General features: G+C 34.7%; 1 protein-coding gene across 1 annotated transcript; it reads right to left on the bottom strand.

Annotated features, from left to right (window-relative positions):
* Positions 1–364: 364 nt before the first annotated feature.
* LOC125648106 (von Willebrand factor D and EGF domain-containing protein-like) lies at positions 365–16,085 on the bottom strand. Its single transcript, XM_048875029.2, has 19 exons — positions 15,989–16,085; positions 10,757–10,975; positions 10,491–10,637; positions 10,329–10,376; positions 9,994–10,241; positions 9,784–9,870; positions 9,264–9,647; positions 9,026–9,175; positions 8,347–8,553; positions 7,270–7,475; positions 7,065–7,133; positions 6,702–6,978; positions 6,432–6,581; positions 2,675–2,864; positions 2,408–2,592; positions 2,072–2,335; positions 1,582–1,615; positions 1,301–1,400; positions 365–1,208 (listed from the first exon to the last, which is right to left on the bottom strand). The coding sequence occupies exons 1-19, from the start codon at positions 16,047–16,049 to the stop codon at positions 920–922; spliced, it is 3,315 nt and encodes a 1,104-aa protein (XP_048730986.2). The 5' UTR covers positions 16,050–16,085; the 3' UTR covers positions 365–919.
* Positions 16,086–16,355: the final 270 nt, after the last annotated feature.

Consider the following 16,355-nt stretch of genomic DNA (forward strand, 5'->3'; position numbering starts at 1 on the left):
GGACTAACACGCATGCTTTAAAACAGTTAACTTTTCATATAAATTGTCAAGTCTCTATAATACAATTGAGCCGTAATAATTACCGTAATAATTACTCTAGTTTGAAGTTCGAATCTTTATCTCCTGTATCTCAATGGTCCCCAACAAGTAAGTGCCCTTTTTGGTTCTATTGTCAGCATGACTTCTGCTAGTCGTTCCACTCCCTAATACACTGCACTTGTTTGACCTGTACTCAGTATTACCTGTTAGTACTCATTTAGTCTCACACAGTCGTACGATACGTAGTTTGTACTTTAATATTAACGCACATCTTCAAAATGTCCTCAATTTTGATCGTTTAATGAATTTGTAAAGAAGATTTTATGACTTTTAACACTTTTATTTACTTTAAAACGCCATTTGTAACTATAGCCAAGCTCATCACATCACGGTAGCACTGAAATCATAATTTTGCACTGAGAATGAAATGTAAAATACGCAATAATTTTGGCACTAGGAATAAAATGTAAAATTCGCAATCTCTGTCATTAGATACTAGTATGAAACTGTGCTGATAATACGAGAGAAACGCAAGACCAATCTTCAGTACGTTTTATCTGACGCCATTTACTAGTATTATATGTTCATCGCAGCACAATACTCGTAAATGTAAGCTGTGGTTGGGTCTATGTAATTGGTTAAGATGCAAAACACCACAAGGAAGATCAGGTCTAATTCTTGAAGAAAATGAAATGATCCATTTAAAAAAACCCCAATAAATGTAAGTTTTCAAACGAATAAATACTAAATTCTGTAGTAATTCTTAGAAATAAAGAAGATATAAAAAAAACCAAAAAAAAACCGGTCCCACACTTTGACTACAACTAAGATTACATAATTGGGAAATTGAAAATACATCTATATCATTTCAAATGACAAACTAATCGTCAAAGGAGATAATGCTGATAGAGTTGTGTTCCTTGTCTTCTCTTGACGTCATACGGTGGTTAAGTGGTGGAACATTAGATTTAAGGTAAGGACTCGGTACCCAAAAAAAATCCATATTTTGTGATCCGCAGAATTCCATTTCTTTCCGTTGTGGTAAAGGAGATTTTGTGTTATCACTGTCAGCTGGTAGCATTGACCCTTCCTGTTGATTTCTGGCAGGTGAAGGTTTTAAATCCAGCACAGATTGGATTGGTACGTTGATGCCAACCGATTTCCTCCGCCTTCAATAATATAAGATAGTAAAAGCACTTTCGTAATTAGTTGAAACAGAAATAAAAGTAAATATTTCTGTAAAACAAATAATTATGCATACCCTCCAATTTTTTTCATGGTACAAATAACGATGATTGGTAATGTGATAACCAAAAGCAATATGGCTGTTACACCCACCGCTATTGTAAGGACGCTCGTATCTTCAAAGGAAAAGTTTTGAGAATCAATCAATCAAAGAAAAGTTTTAAGAATCAATCAAAGGAAATTTTTTTTAGAAAGTTTTATCCATAATTTCAACACAGATAATCGAGAATGCATTTTGGGTTTTAAACGAATTAATCAGAAATGATTTATCAGGAAAAGCATATGACTATTACATACCAGAATCAACCGAAGATTTCAAGGATGCGCTTTTCTGGTCATCAAGAGTTTGAAATGAAAACAAATTCAGTAAAGAAATATTTTTAAGGTAGTACTCTACATCGTCATAATGGCTGACTTCCTTTAAAAACATGGATGAAAAAATCTATATCAGCAATATTTGACTTTTCCTTTTCCATTTAAATACCTAGCCGAGTAGCGCAGTAGGTTAGGATACCGACTGCTGAACTGTAGGTCGCAGGTTCGAGTCCAGTAGGGGTTTTAAATTTTTTTCAGATTACCTTCTACTAAAACTGTATTTTTTGACAAAATAAAGTAAATTTGAAAATTTTCAACTTCAAAATATTGTTGTACATATCCTCCACTTTTCATCTACATCAAATTTCTCTGGTGTAGCATACCTCCTTAATGTAGTTTAAAACACTTTAAATGCATTATTCGCAATCCATTTCACTGGAATGAAATTCACCATACTGAATATAGTACTCACAGAGGAATAACAAATCAGCGTTTGAACATCACATGTGTACATCAGGCCATCGAATATCAGAAAAGTCACGTGGTTGCTGTACGTGTTGCCATCGTAACTTAGGGATATGTTCCATCCGTGGATTGTCTGGTCAGCGCCTGTGTCCCTTCTTCGCCGGTTTGTTCCCGGGGGCTTAGGAATTTGTACAGATATCAAATTAAAGTGATGGGAAGTCGAATTCTCTGTTTTGACATACGCAGAATCCTGGATTTCAGCTGGTTTCACCTATTGAATAGAAATTGCTTGCAAAATGAAAAATATTTGAATATTTGCTGCAGGCCTAGGAGATTCACTTACCTTAAAGTATGCAAATTTTGCTATAACTTTTTCCGAATCAAAATATCCCATGATGTTTGTTGTACGACATTGTCTGGAACTTAAGTCACACAATCCACTAGAAGGCAGTAGAAAGTCTTTTGGAGGGACGGAAAGTTTACCGGAACAGTCAGAACCCAGGTATCCATCAGAACACGAACAAGTCGCTAAAGCAAAAACACAAATTTGATTATATCAATCAGTAAGAAGATTGTGAATGTTACTTAGGGGGTTCATTGGTATAGTTACCATTCACACACACTCCATTTCCGGAACAATTACGAGGACACAAAAATGTTGAAATAAATTCAAAGATTGACAATCCATTGGTGTCAGATGATTGGTTAACGTAGAACACTTCGTTTCGTGTGGCCTCTGTCAGACACGCCCCTTTCAATGTGGTTAGAGTATCTTCCACAAACGATGCATTTCCTGAAAGCTAAATAATGAAATTCACATAGAATATTGAAAGATCTATTATTCTTGTGAATGGCATATTCCTTACAACGAATCACAAACATATCAATTAAACGAGAACCAATTATCAAAAAGTATCAATTGTCTCCACCTCGATCTGATTATGTTGACGAACATGATGCCATATACACATTTTACATTGAGACAAGTCAGTTTATGTAATATTGTATCAGAGGTCTGGAAGTGAAATCCTGGTAAAGGTACAGAGCGCAGTTATAAATTTCATATTTCTTACGGGCGGATTTGAATGCTTGGCTAATTTTGTATCATTTGATTTCAAATAGATATGCACCTCGAACCTTGGGAATCTGTAACCTTTCATGTGTATTTAACAATAAAATGCCTATGCTTTGACACGCATTCAACTGACGATATCTAGAACCATAAAATTCTCAAAATCTGAAAATTGTACATAATAGCGATAAAAAGTCACGTTGACGTGGTGTATACGAAGTACAACACAGTAGACATGAAAAATATCAATATTTTACCCTGATCAATTAATCTACAGGGAAATACTGATAGATGATTGTAGCAAAGTACATTATTCACTATGTTATTATTTTATTGGTAGATTAAAAGTGATGACATTTGGTATTTATATCCAAACCTTCAATGCAACCTTTCTAAAGACCCATAATTTAGAGTACAGACACTGCATAACTTTGAAATTTTAAACTTTGATACAAATTTTGCTAAGGCCAAATATATACATAAAAAAATTATATATTTTTTTCCATTTTTAACGTTTAGAATGCTTAAGGTAACTCCATACTCGCAGTTTTATCTGATACAAGTTTAAAATGTGTATTTATTCCCATTCATTAAAGTTAAAACTAACAAATTATCAAATAAAATACATAGGTCATCACACTTTTTAAGATGTGAGACGTACATAATCAGAATCATATATCACCGTCAGAAAATTGCAATTTTCATTAAACAGCGTTATCAAAATCTCATAAAAACTGGTTATGATGATATAGTAACATTCATAACAATTTCATGAAACTGTCTTCACAAAAATATACAAAATGTATGTAAAAAATAAAGGAAATCATCGCATAATAGACTTGATAAAGAGAGTTATTGCCCTTGGATTCAATATTTTCAAACGTATCATTGATTATTCATCTATAACTTAGATTTTTGAAATATTTTATTTTTAACAAGATTTTTTACAACAACTATAGTAGCTGCAATAATGTAGCCCTCTCTGATTTTTTTTTTTTTTTTTTTTTTTTTTAGGAGAGGGCTACAACTCCTTAGGATCTCCGTAATGGTGCAAATGCGGGAGTGATTCACTCCCGCAACATTTGCGCTCATTCTAAACATTTGCTGACTTTCTTTACGTAAATAAAATGATATTCTATGTTTCTTAGTCAATATATAAATTTACAACCTGCAACTTAAGGTTTGTGAGGCTCTATTCTACCGTTTTCAACAATTTCGATAAATTCCAATTTCTCGATTCATATTTGTGCGCCATGTTTGATGTACTGAAGTATAAACTTCCGATTGTCAAGTCATTTGCATATGCCATATAAGGTAGTATTTACATCAATGGAAAAGTATGGAGGCGAAAGCTATTTCGTCGGTATTGAAAAGGTTTGAATTTAATATCAAGTTAAAAACCGAACAGCCGAGTGTAAATTCTTTCTGCAACAATATGATTTTCCTTTCTTTGTCGAAGTGGCTCGAGTAACTACATTTTCGCGCTGATTGTCAATGCTTAGGTTTTTCATTAGATCCACCTACGAGATCTCGCGATAACAAGCATGGCGGAGCAGACGAAGAATTTTGCATGCTGTACATTGTATTTAATGAAAAACACCTTTATTAGACATGCCCGAGCACAAAGTTGGTACTCCTTTTGGTGTAAACAACATTTGGGACTAATACACAGAGTTTATTATCGGTTATTTATAAAATTATTTTGCACCATTACGGAGATCCTATGGAATTGTAGCCCTATCCCGAAAACGTCAGAATTAAAAAAAATTGGATAGGGCTACATTATTGCAGCTACAACTATAGGAAAAGACTCCAACAAAATTTATGTTCCTATCATGCATAAATCTAAATAAATCATTGATTTTGCAAAATCTGATGACATCACAGGAGGGTGGAATTACTTTAACTAAGGTATCTGTAATGATCAGAAAAAATCTGAATGCTTAAAGGGACCGGTTAATATTTATTAGGGGGTTAGGACCAGTGCAAAATGCAATAGGACACACATTTATTTTGACTTGCATACTGATAGGACCCCAACGTTTTTATTTTCAACATTGATAGGACAGCTATATTGTATATATATATATATATATATATATATATATATATATATATATAAGAGTTGATATCACACAGTCAAAATAATTCAATAAAAAAGCAGGAAAATATACAGTTCCAAAATATATTTAAATCACTAGCGCTTTCTGGATTTTAACATCCATCCTCAGGTGAATACAAATATTGAATACAAAGTTGTTTATCTTAGAGACGTCTATTGTGACGCAATGATAGTCTTTGCGAGGAGGGAATAGATACATGACGTCATGATGCAAAAGTTCGGGAAAGATGACTTGGACAAAATAAGCATGAAAATTTACATGATAAAAGTTGACGAATTAAGAAGTTTAACAATCAAAATTTTTCGTATATCCATTGATTAAAGTTTGTTTAGTTTAGGAGAAAACAGTTTAATGAAATAATGTCGCTAGATAGGATTTTTTTTTTTGCTATTTAGTGTACTTGTTGACCATCTTGGCAGTTTTAAACAATCTCATCAACTACTAGGGATAATGTTATCTCGTGAAATTTCCTCACAACATAACATTCATTCTTCTTTAGTTGGTTGGTTGTGTTTAACGTCTCACCCGAGAATCTTTCACTCATATGGAGACGTCACCATTGCTGGTGAAGGGCTGCACAATTTAGGCCTACGCTCGACGCTTACGATCTTTGAGCAAGGAGGAATCTTTATCGTACCACACCTGATGTGACACGGGGCCTCAGTTTTTGTGATATCATCTGAAGGACCGCCCTATTTAGTTGCCTCTTACGACAAGCAAAGGGTAATGAACCCGGATCCCTATGGGTTCTTTACAATGAAGTTGGTTGAAAATATCTACAAATGCCGCGGAATTCTGGAATGGTGCAATAACACTTATCGATTCTTTCAGGTGGACACATTCTTTGAAGGTCAGAGATAAAACACTCGCCGTTTTCACTGAACTCCAAATGGCGGAAGTCGCCATTTTTATAAAAAGTGGAATGAAAGCGGGTTCGGTTCGGAAGGTCACGAAATTTCCGGAAAATTATAGATTTTCCGATAAAAAAAATTATAGTGTCGGGGCGAAAGTATAGGGTTTGTCGGGTGACCGTAAACACATGTTTTTTGTCTAATCTCTGTTGTGAAGTAATAAAACAAAACTGACTGTTTATCAGTGGTAGTCGTTAGAACAACCGATAATTATTGGAACGTGAATCCAAACCCCATAATTCATTGTGTTAGTAGTTCTACCTTTATATCTGCGACACAATCATCCAGAAAGGGCTCTTTGCTGATATTGACTAATCTGTTACAAACATCTACAGCGGGATCAAGGTCAAACTGCTGCAAACAAAATTCTTTTGCGGATGTTTCATTCCAGTTGTTCGCCCACTGGCCTACCTTAAAATGTATTTACGCATGTTAAATATTTTGCGTTTGATTTATGCACAAAATGTAGGTTTCGATAGCTTAGTAATATATTGATGTGCATTTCTAAATTAAATTGACAAATGCGAGTACTTCTATAACCGCCGACTCATTGTAGTCATGATCGTATGTTAATACGCTGTCCAAGGCAACATTATCCGTATCGTCGAGTGATCGCTTTCTCCGACTGTTAGAACTCGCGCATGAATCCACTGTCACAACTGAATTGTCATTCTTGCATAATTGACTTGGGGATGTCATGTTACAATGGACTGAATTTGACAACACAAATTCGTAAGAATTTACTGGTCCACTCTGGGCGCATATGCAGTATGTTTTGCCAGCTTGGGAGGGTGAGTTTGTGTTGTATCTTTAAAAATGATAAATTGATTGACTATAATTAAGGCAATAACAGAGAAAGATATTGATAACTTACTACAACCAATTTATACCTACTTCCATGTAGTGTCTTGTAGAATTGTTGAGTTCTTTGAAAATAAGCTGTCATTTGAATTCATCGGTATTCTGTAATTTTAAGACCATGCCAGTGCATTTACTTCATCATCATGATCATCATCATCATTCAATCACTTCATTATTTGGATAACATTAATGTTAAATTATATTTTATTCAATGTGAATTACTATAAGTGTTAACTACCTCCAAGAAAGAGCGAATGTTGCCGAGTCAGTTGGATTATTTCCGTCTTTTGGGATGAAATCGTCAGATGTATCACCATTACTATACCCACATAGTCCCACAGATGACTCAATGTCTGCCACAGAAGCTCGGATTCTCACGCTTCCAATGAAGGGATTCCAGTATGAGATGTCGAATATGACTTGTGTTCCGGTTGGGAAAGTCAGCTGAAAGAGCACAAAATGCCAGTCCAGCAAGGAATGAAAAACTGTTAACTTACACGTAATACGAGTATGTGATTCTATACACGTAATACAGGTATGTGATTCTATACACGTAATACGGGTGTGTGATTCTATACACGTAATACAGGTATGTGATTCTATACACGTAATACGGGTATGTGATTCTATACACGTAATACGGGTATGTGATTCTATACACGTAATACGAGTATGTGATTCTATACACGTAATACAAGTGTGTGATTCTATACACGTAATACAGGTATTTGATTCTATACACGTAATACATGTATGTGATTCTATACACGTAATACGGGTGTGTGATTCTATACACGTAATACGGGTATGTGATTCTATACACGTAATACGGATATGTGATTCTATACACGTAATACGAGTATGTGATTCTATATACGTAATACGGGTATGTGATTCTATACACATAATACGGGTATGTGATTCTATACACGTAATACGGGTGTGTGATTCTATACACATAATACGGGTATGTGATTCTATACACGTAATACGAGTATGTGATTCTATATACGTAATACGGGTATGTGATTCTATACACATAATACGGGTATGTGATTCTATACACGTAATACGGGTATGTGATTCTATACACGTAATACAGGTATGTGATTCTATACACGTAATACGGGTGTGTGATTCTATACACGTTATACAGGTATGTGATTCTACACACGTTATACGGGTATGTGATTCTACACACGTTATACGGGTGTGTGATTCTATACACGTTATACGGGTATGTGATTCTACACACGTTATACGGGTATGTGATTCTATACACGTAATACGGGTGTGTGATTTTATCTCTACTTACCGTGTAGTGCCTCCCAAGTTTTAAAATACCAAGGTCAGTGGTGTCACAGAGATGTTCTTTTTCATATGGTACTGAGAGCATTTTAGTATTTACTAGTGAAATCATTTCACAAGTCCTGACAATGTAAAAGCTAAAACCATTCCTGACTGCAACACCACAGTTGCAGGTGGCGCGCCGTGGTACACATTCCGAGTAAATTACATGAACCTGTAAAACAAAATGAAATAAAGACATTAATACAAAGTTTTCATATTTTTTCACGTTTCAACGTAAATTTTACTGAGTATGTTGTGTTTGTTTTACATCTCATCTACAATTTTTCACTCATATTGAGACGTCACCATTTGTAGGTGAAGTGCCACAAATTTAGACCTATCCTTAGCGCTCAGGTCCGAAACAGCGAGGATTCTTTCACGTGTCATGTAACGCCTATCACGAGCTCCATTATTAATGTAATATCCAAAAGACCCGAGATTCACACTTCTAAATGCCAAGCGTTTGGCGAAGGAGCAATCACTATTTATGTTTACCTCTTAAGTTTGATGCGGCCATGGCACAGGGGAGCTCGAACTCACGACCTCCCGGTAACGAATCGAATGCTTTACCACTGAGCTACCGTGACCGGTTTACTATGTATGGTAATGTATTACGCTGCTAAATATCTTAGCGTAAATCTTACGGTGTATGGCAATGTTTTGTGTTGGTATAATGTGAATATTCCAGTCCGTTGGTTTTCCCAGCGAAAGCCATCGAATGTTGTCATATGTGGATCGTTAGAGGATATACACTGACGACCGGTCACCGTATTGTCTTGGTCACCTACACTGACCTGAAAGCATTAATATGCATCTAAATGTTATATATATTTCATAGAAAATGGGGAGAAAGTGCACATGTTTTTAAAAAGTGACAGGTACCTCAATTCCATCAAATTTTAAGTTATTCCATATTCCTAATGCATCCATCGGATTCTTTGTGGACTCTATGTGGAGAAGAGTAGTCCTGTCGTTATAGTTTATCATGCCATCCATATACCCCGTAACATTTATATATACACTTTTGTTTCCCCAGTCATTGAATTTAAACGTCACCCCACAGGGCTGGTTCGTCATAGCTAATCCATTGCCAGACATGCCGTTCCTACAACTGTCCTCGGCAGGCGTCCATATATAAAAGTAATATGTACAAAATGCCTCTCGCATTTCTTCACTAAGGAAGAGGGGGCAGCTGAAAGGTATCGTACTGGTGAGTGCTATCTGTGACGTCACGCCCTCTGCTACGTAGTACGAACGGTGCTCTGGCTATGTGGACGAGGAATATAAAAGGAGAAAATGACTCATATTCAGTGAAATAGAACTTACTTTAGTTATTTTGAAATAAATTTTTCACACAAATACCAAAATGAACTTAAAAACGATTGTAGTATACGGTATGTACTTTAATTCCAGCAAAAAACTTCGGACTCATGTATGTTGGACCAGAAATGGAAGAAGATTTTTTATATGCTTTCACTGCGCAAGCGACCTACATGTAAGATGTGAAAAATCATTAAATGATTAAAACATAAACACATAATATCATATCAGGTGAAATAGCGTTACGGTATATGTTGTATATTACAAGTAATGGTGACATAAAAGTAAGTACCTCAAAATTTAATGAGTAGTTTCCTGTCCAATTGGAGGGTCTGAGAGCGGTTAAATTTACGTCAGCATACTGCACGGTGTGTGAGGCTGCCCACGTTAATTCCTCGTCATTGATAAACCATGATACGTCATACACCACGTCATCTGATATTGGAGGAAAAATACACAAAAACACAGGTTCCAACTGAGTGCCGTCTTTTGATTCCATTGAAACAGGCTGAACCTCTGCGCACGATTTTAAACTACTGTCTGTGTAAAGGAATAATAAAATACGTGAGAGATGAATTGAGAAAATTTCAACCAATTCGTTGCTAAAGAAGACGCATGAAACTTTACCTATATTTGTACCCGATGCATTAAGAACCTTGCATGTGACATCCACATCTGAAAAAGACAGTTTGTGTGCATGATTACAAGGACAGGATATCACTGCTCGAATGGAACATGCAGATTCCAATAAACGTGTTCTAGTTCTCAACTTTAAAGTTATAGATTTACCTAAACAGAAGTCAGCATTATTTCTATTCATGTAGTGATCCAAGTACTTAATTGACAGGAGGTAAAAATTTCCACAATTGAATGTTCCAAGCATACCTGATGGATGCAGACTTACAAATTTCTGTGCATGAACTGCTGGCATAGTGTCTGAAATATACAAAATGAGTTACTATTGTTTCCGCGCACGCACACACACACACACACACACACACACACACTCTCTCTCTCTCTCTCTCACACACACTCTCTCTCCATAGTTACTCTACCGTCGATATAAAGCGACCCAGAACCAGAACATGTACACGGCGTGGTAGACAACAACACTGGACTTCCGTCTGATGACTCTAGTTTCAGATCATCATTGGTGTATACAGGGAAAGAGGTCATTCTTCCTAAGTCAGTCCTCGTTAGACAGACTTGATCATCAGGAATTGTGTATGTTGTAAACACATGACATCCTATCGCTGAAATGCTGAGGTGATTCCCTGCAAAAATATATACATATATAGGCAGTTGATGAACAAAGGATTCTAAGTGGAGAACATGTGATTGCTGGACATGCTGGTACTTTCTGTGAGAATAAACTCTTCTATATATCGCGTCTCTGTGTTATTCTGTCTTCTCCGTAAATCTGTAGCTAGCTGCATCAGTTCGCTACAAAATCAAAATTCCAAGGTGTACAGTATAAGGAATAGATTAGAAAATGTTCCATACTGTCAATAATAAATAGATAAATACAAATAAAACATATAACGAAGAAAGGAGATATTCATGGGTCACAACGCTCACCTCAGGCACCACGGGCCTGCTGTTCTTCAGATTCTAAGATTTCCGCGCTCTTTATTCCATCGAACTTAAATCTACACAAGATAGAGGCGCTTCAATTTCATTTGACCACAATGACTTTGCTGTTCTGGAGAGGAAATGTGATCCCCGATTTCATCCATAATTTGAAAAGGAAAAACTTGAATCCATACAACTTGGGAATGTTGTATGCTATCAGTCTGATTTAGTAACAACTTGGGAGTGTTGTATGATATCAGTCTGATTTAGTAACAACTTGGGAGTGTTGTATGATATCAGTCTGATTTAGTATTGTCCTGCTACTATGAAAAAGATGTTTTTTAAAAAAAATTCTTGCATATTCCAATGTAAAACTCCGAATCCGAATTTTAACCCTACCAGATGACCTTGTACTTGAGAAATGATTTTAAGCAATCACTTCATATATATTCCCATGCAAAATGTTTATCCCCTATTGTGGGCTCACCCTAGGGGCATATTATTTGAACAGTTTAGAATCTACACTATGCCAGGAAGGTTTCACATATGGTTTTTTGCTAGGCCAGCGGCTCTTGAGATCTTTTGATGACCCTACTTTTGCCTTTTCTTAACAATCTCCTTTTGGAAGATTGATGACCCTTGATCTGAAAAATTGAATTTCCTTTTACGTAAAAATACTTTACGCCATGTTTGACTGAAATCGAAAAATGGACAACGGGTGACCAGAAATGTTCACTTGAGTTTCTAGCTCAGACAAACTAAAATAATTGCAGGAACTATGCAGTTAGCTCATCGTTGAATGACCATCCCCCCTTTCAATTAACTACATTATGCATGCTTTCATAAAAAGTATAGAGAGACGCGTAACTAAATATTTCTGAATAACATTATGTCTTCCGTGTGTAACGTATCACCCTATAAACTATAAAGATTAACCTTCCTCTCTTCAAAGAATATCAACATACAGCTAATATACATGTAAACACGTTCACGGTAAACGGTATCAAATAATTTTTTATAAAGTTGTTTGTAGTGTGACGTTCATATTATTTCACACATGTCAAACCCATTTTATGATTCGAGAATATATCCAATCTGGTGTCCGTTTCATTTTTGCGTTTTTTGTTCACTACCATTGCTTTATAGTTCATGGGATGGTCACATTCTATCATTTGCAAATTCGATGAGACTTGTAATTTTTATTTTGCATATAAAGAACTGATATTATTTTTGAACAAAATGTTTAGAATTATCTTATTGTTTCCATTTTAAGTATCGAGGTAAAAGTTTAGTATTAAATTCCATTTTACCATGTTTTTTCCTTTTCAGAATTTAAATCATGAAAAATATATAAAATTATTTTTTAAAAAACCAAAAAAACCCAATTTAACCTTCCTTGACGATTTATTGAAGAAAAAGAAAAATATGTTATGCAAATCTAAATGTAACGTAATGGAAACAATCAGACATCTAGTTTTTCTATTGAAATGTCTGCGTGGTTCCCAGTACCGTGTCTCTGTGAATAGTCCGTTCTCTTGTATATACGTGTTGTAATTAACATAAGCCTGATCAATATTTAAAGGTTTGGGTTCGTAATTACCAAGTGTTATTGAAATGCAATGTGCATTGTAGATGAAATGTCAAGATCTGCTTCTTTTATTCTAATATCTGTCATCCAATTATATATATCTAAAAAACACACCAAGTACCAGGAAGTTCTTTTTTAATTTGTTATATCACAAAACATAGCTTGTACTATTTGCAGTTTTTGTACACCGTTAAATGGAAAATGAAATAAAACTTTTAGGACACATTTTCAGAGTAGTTATGAATACCAATAAACGTAATTATTTCAATATGTGCGAGATCCATGCCCTGTTCACTTACTTTATAATTTCTTTCTCTTTCTTTACAATTCATATTCGTCAATTAGATTATCATATTTGAAAACATGTTTCAGATAGTGAATATTTGTAAGAAATCAGGGAAAAAAGAAAAACGATACAAAACAAAATAAAACCCATCCGTTGCATAACTATGCAATACGGCATGTGTTGTAAGATTATATATACTCTTTTTCAAAGTTAAGTTTATTCTTGTTTCAACATAACTTCAGTGAAAATATACATAAAGACATATAGAGTTCTTACCGATTTTATTTTAAACTAGAGCAAACCTTGAACTTGACCATATGTCATAAGACAATGATTACCGTACATGAGTATGTGTGTGTGGGATCTAACTTTCGCCTTCTTTCCCTCTTGATATGTTATACGTAACATCACCCCGGGAAAAATTATTTGAAATACTTATCCAGTGATTTTACAAAAGACGAATACAAGTTTTAAGTTAATAAAAGTTTTTAAAAAGAAAATGATCAACTGTGACAGGAAGATAAGTACTGTAACGATATAAGTAGTTTGGCTACGCTGGCGATTCTGACTTCTCGTATGTAATTATGAAATAGTTTGAGAATTTAATATATATCATTGAAATGAAGCTATAAAGGTGTACTATAAATTTTTATTGTAAGGTGTTTAATGAATTTATACTACTCAAGTACATGCGTGTATGATCTCATTCCACGAATCAGTCTTTTGAGGCGCGCGTGTATGTGGGATTAAATTCTTTCAGCATTTAACTTTTCAGTCCCAATAATGAAGAAAAAATTACTATTTAAATTTATGAAATTTATGGCTCAGGACATACAATAAAGGTTTATAGCTGTTACCAATATTTTATCATACAACAAAATTATGATAGCATAATATTCAGACTGAAGAGAATAATTCATCGAGTTTAAATTATTTATATATACAAATCAAATAAATTGCTCTCAGATCTTGAATACTAGTATTTTATTAAAAGTGCGCACAGAAGTCGCGTATGAATTTCACGCCAGGGGCACGTGCCGAAGTTACATAATTTGGACCAGGAGCTCTGAATCAATGTTTAATCAAAGTCATTGTTTTTAAACAATAAAACAACAAATCATTTGAAATGAGACTGGTCGGCCATGGGTTTCGGATATTGTATACCCATGTTAGATTTGGTTTAATCATGATTATAAACTATTGATTTCAAAACATGTTCAGAAATAATTCGTTATGTTTGTAAAATGCATCCAATTTCATTTTTACAACGAAGAATTTGAGTAAAGCTTGTATGTTCAGTTAAAGTAGTGTGAAATCACAGATCGCTAGTCCAGCAGCGATGAATCTCCGATATTAAACACACATTCAATTAGACATGATTGAGAAACGAACTGTATATTAAATTGCAGATTTTAAAATTGATGCCTGACTCAATGCTCTAGAGTTTTGAATTTAAAACAAATCAAACGTAAGACCAGGGACGTATAAACAAGTATATACATCCCCGGAAAGGCTGAATTATTCGAAAAATCCAATATGATCAAAAACATAACATTCTGTGTTATATTTAGGATGACAGTGTTTACTTTGTGTACATGCCCTGGTTCACACGCGATGGTTCCTCGAGGCGGTTACGTAATTGTAAACAAAAACAAACCCCGCGTTGTATGTAAGATGCGTGTAGTTAATGACTGAGTTATTCTATGCTTGAAGGTTTGTTTCTGCAATTGAATATATCGTTGTTTTAATAACAAACGTAGAAGAGATAACCTCATGAAGTCAGATTTATCAATTAAAGCAAGTTTATTTATACGCATATACTCCCCCCCCCCCCCCCCCTTTCACCTACCTAATGATACGGTTACCTGTTTGCGGGTCAAGCTTTTCACTCATATATAACACAATACTCGAGCAAAATATTATGTTTATGAGATCAATAAGATGTTAAAGAACAACTTTTCCAGCAAAAGCCATATCGAAATATTTACCGTTTTTGAGTTATAAAACGAAAACTTTGAAGATCCCCAGATCCCTAATTTAAGGGACCAGCCCCTTTTTAGGGATATCAAAAGAAAGCTCTTAACATTTTGCACAACTTTTGTTCTACACGTCTTAACAAAATATTTTTAGTTTAAAAGAAACAAAGGAAAATATGTGTAATATTTTGTTGCTCCTTTAGGCGTCCTAATTTTTTAACCCTGTCAACCACCATTTCGAACACTGTAATCAAAAAACAAAAACCGATGTGCACAACTACAATGCTCCTACTTTTTATTTTCAATGCATTTTCTGCTCAAGCTTATACAGTCTCGGAGCCTTTGTCTGGAAATCAAAGCCCCTCAAATTTCATTCAAAGGGGAATAACTCGTGAACAGAAGGAAATTTCTGAAATGTAGTACATGATTTCAAAATTGTTCTGTAAAGTTAATAAACCCTGAAAATTTGAGCAAAATCCATGCAGAAATGAGCGAGGTATGAAGCTTCAAAGTTAGCGTCTTTGAAAAAGGGGAAAAAAAAGAATAATAAGAATAATCTTAACCAGCACAATCAGTAGAAGGTCTTCCGTTGTTACGGAAGACCTTAATAAAAGGATTTTGATTTGGGAGAATATTTAAAAATAGCTTAGGCTTAGGGTGTCCCACAGAGTTCAAATTATTTAATGTTTGAAACAATTATCATCAATCTTTCAAAAAAAATTAAAAACACCACCAACAACAAACTGCTTTACTTTGCAAATGAAAAAGAAGCACATTACTTGAAACGTGCATTAGTAATCAAACCTCTATCAGCTACAGGTAACTACATAAAAAACCTTTAATTAACACTATTTTCTAATCTCACCTTTAGCGGAACTCATGATTGTTATTAATATTGTTAGCGAGTTTAGGAAGCGAACTGTCATTTTGCTCCTGGTAAGCGGCCGGCTCCGGCTGGCTGGTTCTCCTCTACTTTTTGTTTAGGTTCCAAAATTACCACTGCGTCATTGCCTTTTCTCAGAATTACAAATCCCGGAAGTGGTAGCCTTAGGACAGAATTGGTATATTTAGGTACTACATAGATAGAATCTTTATTCCAAATCATATGAATTTAAAAAAAAAAGAATATCAGTTATGTTATAATCATATCTATATGTATTTCGTTAGTTTGTAAATATATGTAGTCTTTATTACTATAATTACATGTAATAGTACTACTGCAGGTTTAATGA

The sequence above is a fragment of the Ostrea edulis genome, chromosome 1 (genome assembly GCF_947568905.1).
Source record: "Ostrea edulis chromosome 1, xbOstEdul1.1, whole genome shotgun sequence".
Lineage (NCBI taxonomy): Eukaryota > Metazoa > Mollusca > Bivalvia > Ostreida > Ostreidae > Ostrea > Ostrea edulis.